This window comes from Phacochoerus africanus, chromosome 4 (genome assembly GCF_016906955.1).
Source record: "Phacochoerus africanus isolate WHEZ1 chromosome 4, ROS_Pafr_v1, whole genome shotgun sequence".
NCBI lineage: Eukaryota > Metazoa > Chordata > Mammalia > Artiodactyla > Suidae > Phacochoerus > Phacochoerus africanus.
Window position 1 is genome coordinate 13,456,160 of NC_062547.1, and position 18,172 is coordinate 13,474,331.

An 18,172-nucleotide genomic window follows, 5' to 3' on the forward strand; every position below is an offset into this window, starting at 1 on the left:
CCTGCCGCGTGTGGTAGCTGGACCTGGGGACGGGGTAGGAGCCGAGCCCTCAGACCAGGATCCAGCACCCCCGGTCCCAGGATGTGGCTCTCAACAGTCCCTCCCTGGGTCTCCTCTTCTTCCTCTCTACCCCACCCCCACCGCCACCCTCTGCCCCCTCAGCTGGAAGCACTGGATGGAGTCAGAAAGTCCGGCGTGGGTCTGGGGACAGACCCTTAACCGCTTTGAATCACGTCCTCAACTGCAAAGAGCAGTTCGTCGTGTCCATCCCTGAGGACAGTTGTGACATTTGGAAGTCATTTCTGCTGTCTAGCACGTGGTGGAAGTCAGTGGGGGGGGGCGCGGGGGGACTTTGTTCCTTTATTGGCTCATGACTGGAGAAGAAATTGGTACCTAAGGGGAGAAGGTGAGAGATGGGGGGGCTGTTAAGACAGGAGCATTGGACCAGGTGTCTCATTTCGTCTGAGCCAGGAGAAGACTGAGGGAGAGGGACTGGCAGGCAGATTCGTTCATTCAAGAAATGTTTATTGAGCCACGACAATGCATCAGGCACTGTTCTAGGATTCAAAGATGCACAAGGGTCTGAAGCCAGCTCTTCTGTGAGCTGCTGAGGGTGTAAGTTCCAGGAGCCTAGACCTGGGTCTGAAGACAGATGCTGGAGCACTAATGGTTATCTTTTTTTTTGATTTTTAGGGCTGTACCACAGCATATGGAGGTTCCCAGGCTAGGGGTCAAATCAGAGCTACAGCTCCCAGCCTAGGCCACAGCCACAGCAACATCCGATCTGAGCTGCGTCTGCGACCTATACCACAGCTCATGGCAACGCTGGATCCTTAACCCACTGAACAAGACCAGGGATTGAACCCACAACCTCGTGGTTACTAGTTGGATTCGTTTCCACTGTGGGAACTCCACTAATGATTATCTTGCTTAAAAGCTTTCAGTGGCTCCCTGTTGTTCATAGGACAGAACCTAGATTGCACCCCAGCAGTCCAGGCTGTGAGCCATGGGATCCCACCCTCTCCCCCACCCTCTTCACCTCCCACCTCTGAGGACACAGAATTCGTCCCTGTGGACCCATGTTTCTTATCTGGCATCCGGGAGCACACCGATTCCTCTGCACTGGGCCCCCCACCCTCACCCACCACCATCTCTGCAGGGAAATGTGCCTGGTCCGCTGGGCTCATCTCTGACAACCTTTCACTGGGCTCTCCAGCAGCTGAGTTCCTGGGCCTTGGTCACCCTGGCACCTGTGTCCTCTCATGACCACCTCCTCCTCTGGGTCTCACCCGACCCAGGGACCAGTGCTTGCTTGGATCCTGGCTCGGATCCTGTGTTGCTGTCGCTGTGGTGTAGGCTGGCAGCTGTAGCTCCGTTTAGACCCCTAGCCTGGCAACTTCCACATGCCTCAGGCGCGGCCCTAAAAAGAAACAAAGGGAAAAAAAATGGTTGTTGCAAAACAGATCAGAAAATAAAGAACTACATGAAAAACAAATATTACTGTTCATTGCAGCACTCAGAAATACCTGAAGTTAGGAGTTCCCTGGTGGTGCAGCAGGTTATGGATCCTGTGTTACCACTGCAGCGGCTTGGGATGCTGCTGTGGTGCAGCTTTGATCCCTTGTCCGGGAACTTCCATATGCTGCAGGCACTGCCAAAAAAGGGAAGAAATACCTGAGGTTAACATATTGGCACGTGTCTTCATAGCGGTACGACTGCGTATGATGTTGGAAACCATCTCAGAAGCTTCTCTTTCTTTCATCAAAGAGCTATCAAAAGCCTGACTGTAAACAGCTGCTTATAACCCCATCTCAAGGCTCTGTCACCCTTCACCCCGCCCCCCCGCTCCATCCTGGGTCTCCCCTCATACACACATCTTGGGACTTTGTGGCCCCACTCCCTTTCTGTCCCCTCTTTGCTGCCTGAGCAGAGGGTCCCAGATGAAGCATGAGAACAGCCGAGGGCAGCAGAACTGAGTGTGTAAATAAAATGGAGCTAAAAGAGCCACCTTGGAAGTTTCTAGGGGACATTGCCACTTCCATGAATCATCTTCCTTTAATCCAGTGCTAACTGTTCTTTAGCCTGAGGTGTTGGCTTCTCGGGGGCTGTTGACCCTTTTCCCCAGATTCAAAGCATGGGGCCTAGCGGCTATGTCCTGGAGCTCCTCTTCTGCCAGCCCCTCGGGGGTAGATGCTTCCCAGATGCATTGGGGATGACTTCCCAAAGCAGCGAGTCCATCCTTTAATATTTTGCGGAAAGAACCCTTCCATCCAGCCTCCAAGGCACAGGCTCCAGGCCGGGTTCCCATCTTTGCTGGCGATGAGGAGTTTGCAGATGGGCCTGTCTGACCGCTCCTGGGCCCGCTGGGGCCTGCATGGCTGCCCACAGTGGTGCTGACTCACCGGCAGGGGGATTAGACCCAGGCCCTCGCTCAGGCCCCTCAGTGTCCCATTTCCTGAGTTCAGTGTTAGCTCCCAGGCCGGAAGGTGGACTCAGGCAGTGGGTGCCTGGTAAAGGCTCTGGGCTTTGAGACCCTGACCAGCTGTGTGAAGCAACCCTTAATCACTCAGAGCCTCCGTGCCCTCACCCTCCCCACCCCCCCCACCCCAGGGGATGTTAGATACCGTGGGGGCTGGTTGGGAAGACTGGAGAGAACTTTTCAGGAATAAAAGGTAGGGGCAGCTTGGGCTCAGCAGTTGGACTATCCAAGACCAACTTGCAGCTCCTTCCCCAACGATGCTGGGATTTAGATTCATGGTGCCTCTATTTCCTCATCTGTAAAGTGGGGATAACGATACAACTATATCACAGAATGGTAAGGATTCAGAGAAGGAATGAGAGTTCCCGTTGTGGCACAGCGGAAATGAATCCGACTAGGAACCATGAGGTTTCAGGTTCGATCCCTGGCCTCACTCAGTGGGTCTTGGATACAGCATTGCTGTGAGCTGTGGTGTAGGTCACAGACGCGGCTCGGATCTGGCGTTGCTGTGGCTCTGGCATAGGCCGGCAGCTGTAGCTCCGATTCAACCCCTAGCCTGGGAACCTCCATATGCCACGGGTATGGTCCTGAAAAGACGACAAAAGAAAAAAAAAAAAGGAATGAATGTAAAGCACTTCAAACATGTCCTAAACCGCCTGGCATGCAGCAGCTGTGCCAGCACGTGTTACCACTAACCTCTCTGACTCCCGTGTGTGTGTGTGTGTGTGTGTGTGTGTGTATAGACCGAGGTGCTGCACTCCTGGTGGAGCTGGAATGTCTCTGCATTTGTTCTGGACAGAAACCGCCCTGCAAGCATTTGCTCAAACTTGTTTCCAACAAAGCCACAGATACTCTTGCATTTAGAAAGAGAAAATTTCAAGGCCAAAAACAACAAAAAAAAGATTTTCTTTTCTGGGCTGCACCTGTGGCATATAGAAGTTCCTGGGCTAGGGGTCAAATCAGAGCTGTAGGTGCTGGCCTATGTCACAGCCATGCTGGATCCAAGCCACATCTGCAACCTGCACTACAGCTCATGGTGATGCCGGATCCTTAATCTGCTGAGTGGGACCAGGGGTCGAACCCCAATCCTCATGGATACTAGTTGGGCTCTTAACTCACTGAGTCACAACGGGAACTCCTAGAAAGAAACTTCCTTTTTTTTTTCTTTCTTTTTTTTTTTTTAAGGGCTGCACCTGTGGTATATGGAAGTTCCCAGGCTAGGGGTCAAATCGGAGCTACACCTGCCGGCCTACACCACAACCACAGCAATGCCGGATCTGAGCTGCATCTGTGCCTACACCACAGCTCACAGAAACACCAGATCGAGGCCAGGGATCGAACCCAAGTACTCATTGATATGAGTAGGGCTTGTTACCGCTGAGCCAGAATAGGAAGTCCAAAAACCTTTCTAATTATCCCAAATCTTAAACCAAAGTCAGTAAAAAAAAAAAATGTCAATCTCCATATTCAATTATTGCACTACTCTTTGATGCTTCCGCAGTCAAGGCAGAAAGTCTTCAAGCGTGCAATTGTCAATCACCAGGGACAGAGCTGTATACTCCTTTAGGGGCTGGGGGCCAGAGATGGGTGGGGCCGAGGAAGGGGTATGGACAGGTGCTCAGGCAGCCCTGCATCTCTTTCTCACGTCCTCAGGCTGAACACGTGGTAGCCGTCACCGTTGGTGAGGATTAAATGAGGCTCCACATGAAAAGCGCTTGGCCCTGACGCACAGTATGTTCTGAATTAACGGAAGCTATTAATTTTTATGATAGACACAGTATCATGAGTAAAGGTCAAGCGGACTCTTTAAAAGCGAAATGGTTATATTCTCCTGTCTTGGAACGAGTCCCACCCCAGCCATAGTTAATTCCTACATTTCCTCCAGCTCTCCGCTCGGACCTCCCTTCTTTCCAGCCTGCTGCCTTGTACAGGTTTTCATGGCACCAGGCCCTTCTCCAGCACAGAGCTTGTCATGATTGCCATTTAATATACAGTTAAAAAAAAATCTCGGAGTTCCCATTGTGGCTCAGTGGTTCATGAACCCGACTAGTATCCATGAGGACTCGGGTTTAGCCCCTGGCCTCCATCAGTGGGTTACAGATCCGGTGTTGCCATGAGCTGTGATGTAGGTCGCAGATGCGACTTGGATCCCGAGTTGCTGTGGCTGTGGTGTAGGCCGATTGGACCCCTAGCCTGGGAACCTCCATATGCCGCAGCTGTGGCCCTAAAAAGACAAAAGATGAAAAAAAAATCTCAGCTTCCATGAGGCTGGGAACTCCATGTGGGCACTAAGTGTATCTTTTATTACCTTCTGTATCCTTAGGAGTTTGCACCTTACCTGCCTAACACAGATTGGAGGTTCAAGAAATACTGTATCTATAAGAGAGAGACAGAGAGGGCCCGTTGTGTCTCAGTGGGTTAAGAACCTGACTCATACCCATGAGGATGCAGGTTCGATCCCTGGCCTCGTTCATTGGGTTAAGGATCTGGCTTTGCTGCCAGCTGTGGCTTAGGTCTCCGATGTGGCTCAGATTTGGCATTGCTGTGGCTGTGCTGTGGCTGTAGCTCCAATTCAACCCCTAGCCTGGGAACTTCCATGTGCTGTGAGTGTGGCCCTAAAAAAGACGCCCCCCCCCCAAAAAAAAGAGAGATGGGAGGAAGGGAGGAAGGAAGGAGGAAAGAAAGGGAGAGAAGAGAAGAAGGGGAGGAAAGAGAAGGAATGAATGAATGATGGAAGGAAGGAGCCTCTTTAACTTTCCGCCACCCTGAGATTTCCATCCCCAACTTGCAGGGACTTGCTTGAGGAAACTACCAGGTGACTTGAGTCAAGAGGCTTTAAAAACATTTGGCGTATTTCTGACGGTGTCATGTTGGAGAAGGTAATGAAATATTGTATTTTATGACAAGACATTTGAATATCTGGAGACTTTTTTTTCTGGCCACGCCTATGGCACACAGAAGTTCCTGAGCCAGGGTAGAACCCATAGCAGTGACCTGAGCTACAGCTGTGATAAAACACCAGATCTTTAACTCACTGAGCCACCAGGGAACTCCTCTGGAGCCATTTTTGATTGCCATATCTTGGGGGGGAAGGTACTACTGGGATCTAGAGGGCGAGGTCATTGCTGCTAAACACTCAACATTGCCCAGGACAGCCCCCCACAACAAGAACCATCCAACCAAAATATCAGTAATGCTGAGCCTGAGGTTAGGAGGGGCCAGATCATGAAAAAAGTATTTATCTCAGAGAAAAAGGAGTAATTGAAGAGTGTTTGTGTGTGGGCTCCAGATTTAGGAGTTCATTTGGCAGCATACAGACAACGTATCAGAGATGGGGGGAGGTGATGGTAAGAGGAAGAAGGGAAAATGATTTGAGAGCCATTGAAATAATCCAGGTGAAAGATGGTTAGTGGATGGTTAGCACAGCAGCAGAATAAATGGGGATGGATATGTAGATGAGATGGAGATAGGATGGCCCCAGAATCCTGGCTTGGGCATCTAGGGGCAAGGTAATGATTTATTTTGAAAAACTGACCACAAAAAGGGGAGCAGGTTTGTGTAAGAGGGTGTGTGTATGTGTGTGTGCGAATATGATGAGTTCAATCTGATATATGCTTAATTCATTATGCTCGTGGGACCTCAAAATTGGGAAGCTTCTGAGTCACATACTCAGGACTACGTATGTGAGTCCTCAGTTGTGGACCAGACCTGGTGAGGAGCAGATCTGGAGCTGGAGATGAAGATGTGGAAGTGATCAGTATATATTTCATAGCTTGAGACATGTGGGGTAGATGAGAGAACCCATGGATTGTGTGTAGCGTTAAGAAAGAAAGGCACCGAGAAACCAGGTGACGGCGAATATTTGACTTTCCAGAAGAGGAAGAGGACTCCACCAGGAGCAAGTGGGAAGAATGGCTAGAAAGGTTGTTGAGAAAAAAGGCGGTTTTTAGGAGGGGAGGAGGTAAAGAGAGATCAGGCACTACAAAGGTCAAGTAGAGCGAGAACTGATGAGTGTCTGCTGGGTGTGGCAATTATGTGGTCAGAGGGAACCTTGGCAATCGTGTGTCCATGAAGCTAGGGGGTGGGCAGAAACCAGATGACTATGGTGCAAAGAGTTGGAGGGGGTTGAAGGGCTGACCAGCAAGTCTACACTGCTCATTGAGGAGGTTGGCTTTGGTGCAAAGAAGAGGAGCCACCTCATTCTTTGACTTAACCTCCAGGAAACCCCAAATCATCAAGGTGTTCATTGCTTTTCTGAGGGCAGGACTTAGAGCTAGAAGGGACTAACCAGTCTCTTAAGGTCTGAGGGGAAGGGTGGTGGGACCTCTGGCTTGAGTCAAACCTCTCTTCCCCACTGTCTATATTTTCTGACATTCTGTCCCTAGGTTCTTTAGAAGGTTCTCCAGCCCATTTGGGAAACTCCACGTAGCCCATCAACCTCCCTCCATCAATCACAACAACTGTAAATTTCATCCTGGGAAGGAAATGTGCCTTGAGGGTTGCATTCATCTTCTATGCCAGGTAACAAATTGCTACAAAAGTAGTGACTTCAAACAACACACGTTTATTAGCTCACAGTGCTTCAGGTCAGAAGTGTGGGCATAGCATGGCTGGACTTTCTGCTCAAGGTCTCCCAAGGCTAAACTCAAGGTATTGGTTGATCTGTGTTCTCCTCTGGAGTTCGGGGTCCTCTTCCAAACTTGTGTGGTTGTGGCAGAATTCTGTTCCTTGTGCTGTTCCTGGCCGGCTGTCAGATTTGGGGCTGCTTCACACTCCTTGCCACATAGCGCCCCACTCCATCTTCAAAGCCAGCAGTGGAGAACCTCCCTTGGGTTGAGTTCTGCTCATGTTTGTAATCTCTGACTTCAGAAAGAATCCAGTCCCTTTAAAGAGCTCACCATACTGAGTCAGACTCATCCTGCATATTCTCCCTTTCATAAGATCAACTGTGCCATATAATAAAACACAAGCACAGGAGTCAAATCCATCATATGCACAGTTCCAGGGACTGTGCAGTATGTGTGCACAGGGATGGGAGAAAGGTGTGGGGGAGGCATCTGAGAATTCTGTATATCACAAGCGCCAAGCGAGACTCTTTCTAAAAAAAATTGTTGGCTATGGCATCTAGCTGCTTGATGTGGGATCTCATTCACCTCCCAGACCAGGGATTGAACCCAGGCTGTAGCAGTGAAAGTGCCAAATCCTAACCTCTTGACCACCATGGAACTCCCAAGCAGGATATTTTTGGTGAAGAAGATTGGAGGTCATTCCTGGCAATTTGAGAACAAATCACCTAGTAAAGTTAGAAGTCTTTTTGCCTTTTGGGAAGACCTCATGGATGGTTTGGACCCTCACCCTAGGAACATCAACCAGTGGTACGTTGTCTATGATTGCAGAGTTCACAGCACCTTGAACCCATTCATTGTTTCAAGGTAGACAAGTGCTGGGCCAGGGCATTGAGGAGGGTACAAGGGGAGATGAGGGCTCCACAGGTGAGCTGGGTCTCTGGAGCTGCAAAGCTTCCTACCTTTGAGCTACTGTGGGTTGGTCATGGGAAAGATTTAAAGCAAGCGTCTTTGATATTGGCCATCATTGCCAAGGTGACTTCTGCTTGGTGCCCTGTACTCACATATGCTCACTGTGCAGCAATCCATACTTGTGGCAGGGCAGATCCCTCAGTTGCCAGGTCTACCTCTGGACAGGATGTGCTGCAGTTACGGCAAGCTCTCACATGAGCCTAAGGTGGGGATGAGCCCCTGATGATGATGTTAGGGACGATGAAATGGGAGATAGGGCAGGGGGAGTCCATTGGGATGCCCTGAAGGAGTGCTGATTTGGAAGAAGATGATTGAGTCTCTTTAGGGTCATCCAGGCTCTATAGGAAATTTGCAGATGGAAAGGGGAACTCCTAAGACTTGGGATCTTGCCATGTTGGGCCAACACTTTTTAGGAGAAAAGAGGAGGCTTGAGGCTCCAAGGCACTGGGCCCCAAGACCTCGAGGTCTCTGCCTCCATTCAACATCAAGGTCTGGAGTTCCCATGACTAGTATCCATGAGGATGCAGGTGTGATCCCTGGTCTTGCTCAGTGGGTTAAGGATCCCTCCTTGTCGTGAGCTGTGGTGTAGGTCACAGATGCGGCTCGGATCTCGCATTGCGGTGGCTGTGGGTGTAGTGGGGGGACCTCCATATGCCACAAGCACGGCCCTAAAAAGACCAAAAAAAAAAAAAATCCAAATATGCTGAGCCCACTGTAGCTTGGGGTTCAAGAAGAAAAGTTGCTGATGAGAGGGCCTAAGTGAGTCCGGTGTGGGTAGAGGTCAATGTAACCCTCCCCGCTTCTCCTACTGGAGAGATCTCCCGCTTGAAATCCAGAGACCAGTTTGGGGCCCTGGAACTAGCCAATCCCCACCACCCCCACAACCCCCGCCACCCCCAAGTCAGGTAGATAAGCCGAAATTCAGGTCCGTTGGGCTGGGGAGATAACAGCCAAGACCGTTACTCTGCAATCAGGCCAGAAGTGACCTCTCAGATACTTACTTCTCCATTTGCAGGTGCACGGGGAGAGCAGAGGAAGGGAAGGAATCCAGGCCTTTTCACCCTCTGGGCTGCTTGTCCCTGGAGCCCTGAGCCCTGGAGGGCTCGGCTGGAAGCCAAGGAACAAATTGGTGCTGCCCAGCTAGGGTACCACAGAGTTGAGTGGTACTTTTGGCATGGAAGTCCAACAAAACAGGTCCACCGGCTCTTGGCATGGAAGTCCAGCAAAACAGGACTCAGCACTTGCTGGCCTCTCCCCGAAGTGCAGTGAGTTTGGCTGGAACTTGAGTGGTTCAAGTTCTGACATTTTGTTCATCATGGTATTTTTTTTTTTTTTTGTCTTTTTGCCATTTTCCTGGGCGGCTCTTGTGGCATATGGAGGGTCCCAGGCCAGGGGTAAAATTGGAGCTGTAGTTACCGGCCTACACCAGAGCCACAGGAACACTGGATCCAAGCCGTGTCTGCAATCTACACCACAGCTCACGGCAACGCCGGATCATTAACCCAATGAGCAAGGCCAGGGATAGAACCCGCAACCTCATGGTTCCTAGTCAGATTCCTTAACCACTGCGCCACGACGGGAACTCACATCACGGTATTTTTGCAATTGATTCTGATTTTGGGAGAAAGATTGCATTAAATGTTTGTTTGTTTATTTCGACTACTGAATTCTTACTTGTCCCCTGACATTGTGCAGCTGAGGCGAGCGAGTGCCTCACTGGCTTCCCCTTAGTCCTCTCCCTGGTGGTGATGGAGGGCTGGTGGGAGATGGGGAGTCTGGGAGCGGGGAGGGCGGCCCACAGAGCACCTGAGTGCCTCTGCATGGGAATGCTTCCATTCCAGCTGCTGCCTCTTGGCCAGAGATATGCCTCCAGGTTGGACAAAATGGCATGTTCTAGGTCAGTGACCCTCCCCGGGGGCAAGTTTGCTTCCCAGAGGCCGTTTGGAAAAGTGTGGACACGTTTCTGATTGACACGCCTGGGGAAAGGATGATGGGCACCTAGTGGGTAGAGGCCCAGAGATGCTGCTCAACTTTCTGCAAGATGCAGAACGGCTCCCCCTCAGCAAAGAACTCTTTGGTTCCAAATGGGAAGCGCCTAAAGGTTGAGAACCTTGGTGGAGAGGCACCGTCTCAAGCGCCTAGGCTCTGCACAGGCTAAAGGGGAGAAAAAGGAGAGGGAGAAGGAGAGCGACAGAGAGGAAGAGAGTGAAGGAGGGAGGCAGGGAGGGATGGAGGGAGAGTGAGAGGGAGAGCGAGAGAGCGAGAGAGAGAGGTGGTTTTGGAGCCCCAAAGACTAGAGGTCTCAGTGCCCCCCCTTCCTGCATAACCTTGGCAAGCCACTCTCCCTCTCTGAGACTCATTTTTCACCTCTCTGAGGCAGGGCTGACCACCCACTCTCGAGGGACAGGGGTTAGGAAGGTGAGGAGGCAGGGATGTGATGTAGGTGAAGCGCCTGGTCTAGACAAGAGCTCAGCAGGGCTGTGGCTCCCTTTCACCTCCTGGCTCCTCTCCTGAGCTCCCTGGGAGCCTCCACTTCGCTTGCTGGCATGCCGACCAGAGGAAGGCTGTTCTGATGTTAAAGAGTGCTGTTCAGGGCCTCTTCCGGCAGAATCATGCCTGGATCGGAGTCATCTGGAGCTGTCTTGCGCCCACTAGGGGGTTGGGGCAGCTACATGTGGCAGGAGGCAGGCCCCTGGAGTGCCAGCCGAGAGCAGGGCCCACCGGTGAGAGGATTAAGCAAACCTCTTATCAGCTCCACTGCCCACTCCCCAAGCCTGGGGCAATCATCCTGGCCCCTTCTCACTTCCCCAAAAGCCCAGTATAAGGGCTGCCTCTGGGGTCCAGCGGCCAGAGGCACTGAGTGTGAGGGCTTCAGACTCTGGAGAGGTAAGTGCTCCCTCTGCTGCCCAGGGAGGACGGGCCCAGGGCTGGGAGGATGCCACAGCCTATAGAGAAAACACCTAGGAACCTTGTCCTTAGGACCCGAATGGTCACTGCCCTTCCCCTTCTTCCCCTGTGTCAGTGAAACTGGCCTTGATGGTGCGCAGCCCTGTTTCCGCAGGGGCAACTGCTCTGCGGCCATCTTTCCTGCGAGCAGTGGTGGAGCTCTCAGGAAAAAGGGACTTCAGTTCTTGAGCTGATAACCCGCCTGGTCTGTTCAGTGGGGGAGAAGGAAGCGCTCCAGCTTGCCCTTTAACCAACCTGTTAAGCAAAAAGTGCCTCTCTGCCGTGTGCCAGGGGCTGTGCAAACACACAGGACATCGCCAAGGAGGGCAGGTGAAGCTGTCTTCCCTGTCCCAAGACTCTGTGGATATGAAAGGCCTCCTGCTCCTGCCCCTTCTGCTGCTGGGGACAGTTTCGGCTCTTTATCTGGGTAAGTCCTTCCCTCCCTTTCTCATCCATCTTTCTCGTTTCTCTTCTCTCCCCCTGCGACTTCTTTTGCTCTTGGGGCCAGGGCCACAGCCTCCCCTCTTCAGGTGACCCAGCCCGTCTCTAGTGAGATTTCTCCTGGACCCCCAGAAGTGTGACCTGAGCTTTCCTTCGGGGCTCCTTTGCGAGGAGAAATGCCCATGTGTGAAGAGGAAGGACTTCCCACAGGTGCTTCCTCCCCCTCCCCCACCGCAAATACACACACACACACAGGTGGTGTCAGGCAGCATCAGCTTCGCACGCATGCAGCTGTCCATGTACTGCAAGAGTTCTGGTGTCTCCCAAGGCCAGGGCGATTCCTCCAGGCTTGGTTCTAGATGGCATTCTAGGAAGGCTGAGTGGGGCCACTGGAGCTGTCCGTGGTCCTGGAAGAAGGGGGACCCGGGCCTGAGGGCAGCTTACCTCTTCTTCCCAGAGAATGATGCTCCCCATCAGGGCAGAGGAGAGACTCAAGCAGACCTGAGGCAGGATCTGGAAGGCTCAGGAGAACAGGAGCGAGAGCTGGCCCTGGATGATGAAGTGCCTGAGTCAGAGGGAGAGGCCAGGGCTCCCAGCTCTCAAGATGCCTTTGTGGATGAGGAGGCCATGGAGTCAGACCAAGCTGCCCTAGATGAGAATGTGGAGTGTCCCAGGGAAGAGGACAGAGTTCTAATGCAGGGAAGTAATGGGTGTCAGAGCTGCTACTACGTGTTGGTGAGGAGACCAAGGTCATTTAACCACGCTCAGGTAAGTGGCATGGAGGCTACTATGTGGGGGGCAGAGGGAGAAGAGAGTGGAATCATCCTTCTGTTCCCTATCCTTTAGACCAAGGACATTTGGGAAAGCTCAGGTGAGTGGCAGGGGAGCCAGGGGGAGGAGAAGAGAGTGGATTCAACCTTCAGTTCTCTATCTATATAGAGCAGTGGTTCTCCAAGCCTAGAATGTATGCATCAGCCTCTCCTAGAAGTCTTATTCAAACACAGGTCTCTGGGGAGTTCCTTGGTAGCCTAGAAGTTAGGGATTTGCCTTGTTACTCATATGGCTCAGGTTACTGCTGTGGCTCAGGCTTGATCCTTGGCCAAAAACTTCCACATGCCACAGGTATGGCCAATGCCCCAACCCCCAAAAAGCCCTTCACAGATTCCTGGCCTGTGAACTCTCAGTTTCTGGTTGAGTAAGTCCAAGGCTTAAGAAGTTGCATTTTTACCCAATTCCCAGGTATTGATAATTCCGGCCTGGCAACTGCACTTTGAGAAGCACTGGTTTAGTTCGATAAAGGGTTTTGGCATAAGATATACTTGTACCAAGTCCTGGCTCCACCTGCCATTGGCTATTTTACCTGGGCAGGTCACTTCGCCCCTCAGGGCTGTTGTGTTTTCATGTCAATGGAAATGTGTGGTACCACCTCTCAGAGATGTGGTGAGGATTAAATGATACTTGGCATGTATTGTTGAGAAAAAAAAAACCAGTCAATTCTCCACCCCATCTCCTCTTTCTGCAGTATGTTTGCAGAAGGTGCTACCGAGGGAACCTGATCTCCATCCACAATTATCGGACAAACCATCACATGCAGCGCTTTTCCACTTTTTTCAACCAAGCACAGGTCTGGATTGGAGGCTACATCACATACTGGGTAAGTGAGGGGCTGACTCCCAGGTACAGGGTGGTCTTTCTGACTGCCCCCAATGGAACACTGGCTGGCTTCAGGCCTCATTCTGGCACCTGAAGTGGCCTTCGAGTGGCGCACAGTGCCGTGCTCTAGCTGGCTAGCCCTGGCTTAGGAGAACTGACAACTGAGGGCTTCTCTTCCCAACTCCATGTTCAGGGATGACATGCTTGTAGCCTGAAATTGGCCCCGCTGGATGTACTTGCACAAAGGAAATGGGCAGTTGTTACAAATCAGGTTTCTTCCCTCCCGGTGCCTCTCTCCCTCCCCCGGGGCTGGTTGTTAAATGATTACCAGCACATCCCTGGAGTGAGGAGATAAATCCCATCTCCAGCTTGGTGTCTTACTAGCCGAAGGACTTCCTCCAAGTTTCCGTTTCCTCATCTCTCAAGTGGGGTCCTTCTCTCAGAGTGGCCCTGGGACTGTGGATGAGTAAGTGCCGTCATATTTGCCACTCACGTGTGTTGCGTGGGCCAGCAATATGGACATCGCCTGGGAGCTTCTTGGAAATGCACAATGCTGGGTCCTTTGGAATCAGAATCTGCACTGGAACGAGATCCCTAGGAGATCTGTTTGTGCAGTTTAACCTGTGGGAAGGCTGCAAGTGATGCTTTGTCTGCCATTGTCATTGCCTACAAGCCCTCAGGGGTGCATCTCTAAGGTACCTGGCTCCTAGCCGGGTGGGCAGTGAGAGGAGATTACAGTGCCAGAAAGGGAAACTGCGTGTGCTTTCCCTGGAGCCCCAGAATCTGCCTGTCTTCCCACACACCACCCTCTGACCCAGGCTATCTCTAATACAGCACCGGTACAGGAGATTTCTGTGGACTGATGGTAGTTGCTGGAATTTTCAATACTGGGAGCGAGGGCAGCCTAGGAATGGGAGTGGTCACTGCGTGTCCATGACTGCCAGAGGTGAGTGGGTCTGGGCAGCAGTCCAGGGGAAGGGGTGGCAAGGTGGACTCCCACACATATGAGCCTTTGAGCTGCCTGAACACACATCTGCATCTCATGCCCTTCTTTCACCTGGAGAAACAACGTCCTGTTTGTGAGAAGGGCTGAGATGTCAGGATGCCTCAGAGCAAAATCAGGTGATGGGGTGCCCTGGGCAGGGACTAGTTGGGGCACAGAGCTAGGCCTGGGGCCTGGGCACTCCTTTCCCTCCTTGGAGATGATGGTGACAAAGGAGTGAGTCTGGGAGAGATGGGCGAAACAGATGTGAGTGTAAGGTAGGGCTGAGGGAGGAGGAACAGTTGTGGGAATTAGGGATGGCGGACAGATGACTGGACCAGCACGGCTGCCAGTTGTAAGGGAGCGGACTTGGTACAGTGGCTAAGACCATATGGGCTGGAGTCAGAATGCGGCCATTGACGTCCCGGCTCTGCCACTTGCCGGCTGAGATACAGGCAAGGTATCACACCCACCAAGCCTCAGCTTCCTCATCTGTGAAATGGGAGTGATGAGAGCACCGACCTCGGGGAGGCATGGGGAGGATGAAGCCATCCTCCATGGAAAGCTCTTAGTGCGTTGCCTCTGCCAGGGAAGAGATGGATAGACATTGGCTGGGGGCGTGTGGGAGACAGGCTGAAGGCCACAGGCAGAGCCGACTTAGGAGGTGCCTGTGGAGGGAAGGAGGGGGCACAGGCCACTCCCAAGTAGCTGACATCCCTGACAGCACTGTGCTCTCCACCACTAGGAGGTCGCTGGCGGCTAACTTCATGCGCATGGCGCCTGCCCTTCATCTGCTCTATCTAAGCCAGAGGCAAGGAGCCCCTGCCTTGGAGCCGCTCGCTCCCCCGACGCCCTCCTGGATGCCCCCACCCACTCCTGTGCCCCAGCCAAGCCGATTAATAAAGCCAGACTTCCCACAGCATTCCCCGACCCTTGTTTCTTCTTCGTGCGATTTGGAGGACTCCTCTGGAAGTGTGAACGCATGTCAGTGTGTATCTGAGCAGACGTGTGTGCAGGTCTTCGTTTGCGTGTGTACATGGATGTGTATCCGAACAGCCACGTGACGAGAGGTGGAGATTCAAGCTTTGCCAGATGCGCTTTGTTGCTAAGGGTGCTGGAATTGCTGGAACGGGACAGGTTTGGACAAGCCCAGGGGAAATGGCTGGTGATGAAGTAGGAGGGATGAACACGAGCGGGCCTCTGGCAGCGGGAGCATGGGCCTTGGCACGGCCCTGAACCTCACCAGCGCTGGGCCCCAGGGCCTGCCTCTAGGTGAAGAGGCTTGTCCTCAGTAGAGGGGTCTGTGCCTCTGCCTTGGATGGAGACTGGTCCAGAAAGCTCCCGATCACTGCCTGTCAGTCTCCCAAGGGCATGGAAGGGGTGCTGGTTGGGGTCAGGGCTCCCCCCAGGTCCCTGCATCCTGTACTGCATCAGGCTAATTCTTGATGCTGCATCTCTTAATGCAGCAGGAGCAGTGCGATTGGGGGTAGGGAGGATGCGCTCCGCATAGGTGGCTCTGAGACTGGTACTTTGACTGGATGGCAAGCCTCCTCTTATCAGCCTCTACTTATCTCCTTCCTGGGGAGTGGGCTCTGGCCACTGCTAACCAGTAGTTTTATGCTTTTAATGTCTTCCTTTTTCCCTTATAGCTGGTTTACAGTGTTCTGTCAGTTTTCTACTGTACAGCAAGATGACCCAGTCACACATGCCTATATCCATTCTTTTTCTCCCGGTGTCATGCTCCATCATAAGTGACTAGATAGAGCTCCCAGCGCTATACAGCAGGATCTCATTGCTTACCCATTCCAAAGGCAAGAGTTTGCTTGTATGAACCCCCAGTTCCCAGTCCACCCCACTCCCTGCCTGCTTGGCAAGCACAAGTCTGTCCTCCAAGACCAAGATCTTCTTTTCTGTGGAAAGGTTCCTTTGTGCCTCATATTAGAGTCCAGATATAAGTGACACCATATGGTGTTTGTCTTTCTTTCCCTGACTTCCTTCACTTAGTGTGAGAGTCTCTGGTCCCCTCCATGTTGCTGCAAATGGCATTAGCTTTTCTTTTTGTGGCTGAGTAGTAGTCCCTGTGGTGTAGTATGCACCACATCTTCTTGAACCAATCACCTGTCGATGGACACTTAGGTTGTCTCCCAGTCTTCACTGTTGTGAACAGGGCTGCGATGAACACGCGGGTGCATGTGTCTTTTTCAAGGAAAGTTTTGTCTGGATTTATGCCCAAGAGTGGGGTTGCCGGGCCATATGGTAGTTCTATGTACAGTTTTCTGAGGGAGGTCCGGACGGTTTTCCATAGTGGCTGCGCCAATTTACATTCCCACCAACAGTGTAGGGGGGCTCCCTTTTCTCCACACCCTCTTCAGCGTTTGTTACTTGTGGACTTACTGATGATGGCCATTCTGACTGGTGTGAGGTGGTACCTCATAGTCGTTTTGGTTTGCCTTTCTCTGATAATCAGGGCTGTTGAGTATTTTGCCATGTGCTTGTTGGCCCTCTGCACATCTCTTTTAGAGGAATGTCTCTTCAGGTCTTTTGCCCATTGTTCCATTGGGTTGTTGGTTTTTTTGCTGTTGAGTTGTGTAGGTTCTTTGTATATTTTGGAGATTAAGCCCTTGTCAGTTGCATCGTTCGAAACTATTTTCTCCCGTTCTGTCAGTTGTTTTTTGGGTTTTTTTGTTTGTTTGTTTTGTGGTTTCCTTTGCTGTGCAAGAGCTTGTCAGGTTGATTAGGTCCCACTGGTTTATTTTTGCTTTTATTTCTGTTGTTTTGGGAGACTGTGCTGAGAAAACCTTTGTAAGGTTGATGTCAGAGAATGTTTTGCCTATGTTCTCTTCTAGTAGTTTGATGGTGTCTTGGTGTATGCTTAAGTCTTTAAGCCATTGTGGGTTTAATTTTGTGCACCGGTGTGAGGGTGTGTTCCAGTTTCATTGATTTGCATGTGGCTGTCCAATTTTCGAAGCACCCCTCTCATGAGGGTCAGGTCCTGTCATTAGCCTCAGTTTATGGATGGGGAACTGAGACCCAGACGGGTGGACTCTGAACTGGTGATTCTGTTGGACACCACACTAGCTTGCCTTCCACAGAATGTGCGGCAGGTGGGAAATCTGAGACAAGGGGCTTAGTTTGAGATCCCTGCGGATATAAATCCCTCTTAGGAAGCCAGAGAGCTGGAGTTTTGTGGGTGCTGAAAAGGGTGGGCACCGTTGGCTAGACTGGAGGTCACACATCTGGGCAAATCGAAGAAAGCCAGGACACGAGAGTCAGGCAGCCTCGGGTCCGACATGCCACTTCTTGCTAGGTGTGTGAACGTGGACCAGTTATTTAACCTCCCTGAACTTTTGGAGCAGATATGAGGCCCAGAATGGCAGTGACTAGTTTGTAGGATGATTGTAAAGATGAGGTAGAATAATGGATGTAGAAGCCTTACTGAAGCATACTGTTTGGTCCGTGGTTGGCCTTCAAGAATGTTCCTCCCAGGAGTTCCCATCATTGCTCAGTAATTAAGGAACCGACTATGTTCTTTGAGGGTGCGTGTTCGATCCCTGGCTTGCTCAGTGTGGCAAGGAGCTGGCATTGTCATGAGCTGCGGTGTAGGTCACAGATGTACTGAGATCCCAAGGTGCCGTGGCTGTGGCATAGGCCGGCAGTTGTAGCTCTGATTCCACCCCTAGCCTGGGAACTTCCCCATGTGGTGCGTTTGGCCCTAAAAAGACACACATACACACACACACACACACACACCACACAGACACACACACAGACACACACACAAGGTACTTCCAGTTTTAAATCAGACACACAACACCAAGGTCACCAAGGATGTCCCTGAAGTCCGTGGGAATTCTTTGCCCAGGGTCAACATGGGGAGGGGAGAGTGGAGGGAAGGGGAGTCAGTGAGAGGAGGCAGAGGGAAGGCAGCCATGGATGGATAAGGAGCTGGGGGACCTAGTTTGTGCCTGTCTTTGACTGGCTGTGTGACCTTGGGCAACTCAGTTAAGCTCTCTGAGATGCCGTGGCCTAATGAGTACAACAGGGGCATTTTACCAAATAATGCTGGCAAAACTGTTATTTTTATTTTTATTTTTTGAAGGCTTGTAAAGCTTCTCATGAGAGTGGCTGACCTTA

The 18,172-nt window shown here is 51.7% G+C and overlaps 1 protein-coding gene across 1 annotated transcript; it reads left to right on the plus strand.

The window, feature by feature from the left end:
* The first annotated feature begins 10,853 nt into the window (after positions 1–10,853).
* On the plus strand, positions 10,854–14,960 carry LOC125125155 (proteoglycan 3-like). The gene is made up of 6 exons (XM_047775700.1): positions 10,854–10,902; positions 11,254–11,389; positions 11,861–12,171; positions 12,926–13,057; positions 13,891–14,002; positions 14,784–14,960. Exons 2-6 carry the CDS (start codon positions 11,329–11,331, stop codon positions 14,840–14,842), a joined length of 675 nt encoding a protein of 224 aa, XP_047631656.1. The 5' UTR covers positions 10,854–10,902; positions 11,254–11,328; the 3' UTR covers positions 14,843–14,960.
* The last annotated feature ends 3,212 nt before the right edge of the window (positions 14,961–18,172 follow it).

Excerpts from the sequence above, each read along its gene's own strand:
- LOC125125155 (XM_047775700.1), top strand. The coding sequence starts at position 11,329 with ATGAAAGGCCTCCTGCTCCTGCCCCTTCTGCTGCTGGGGACAGTTTCG. Across the intron at positions 11,390-11,860 it reads AGTTTCGGCTCTTTATCTGG|AGAATGATGCTCCCCATCAG; the intron begins GTAAGTCCTTCC and ends TCTTCTTCCCAG. Across the intron at positions 13,058-13,890 it reads GAGGCTACATCACATACTGG|CACCGGTACAGGAGATTTCT; the intron begins GTAAGTGAGGGG and ends TCTCTAATACAG.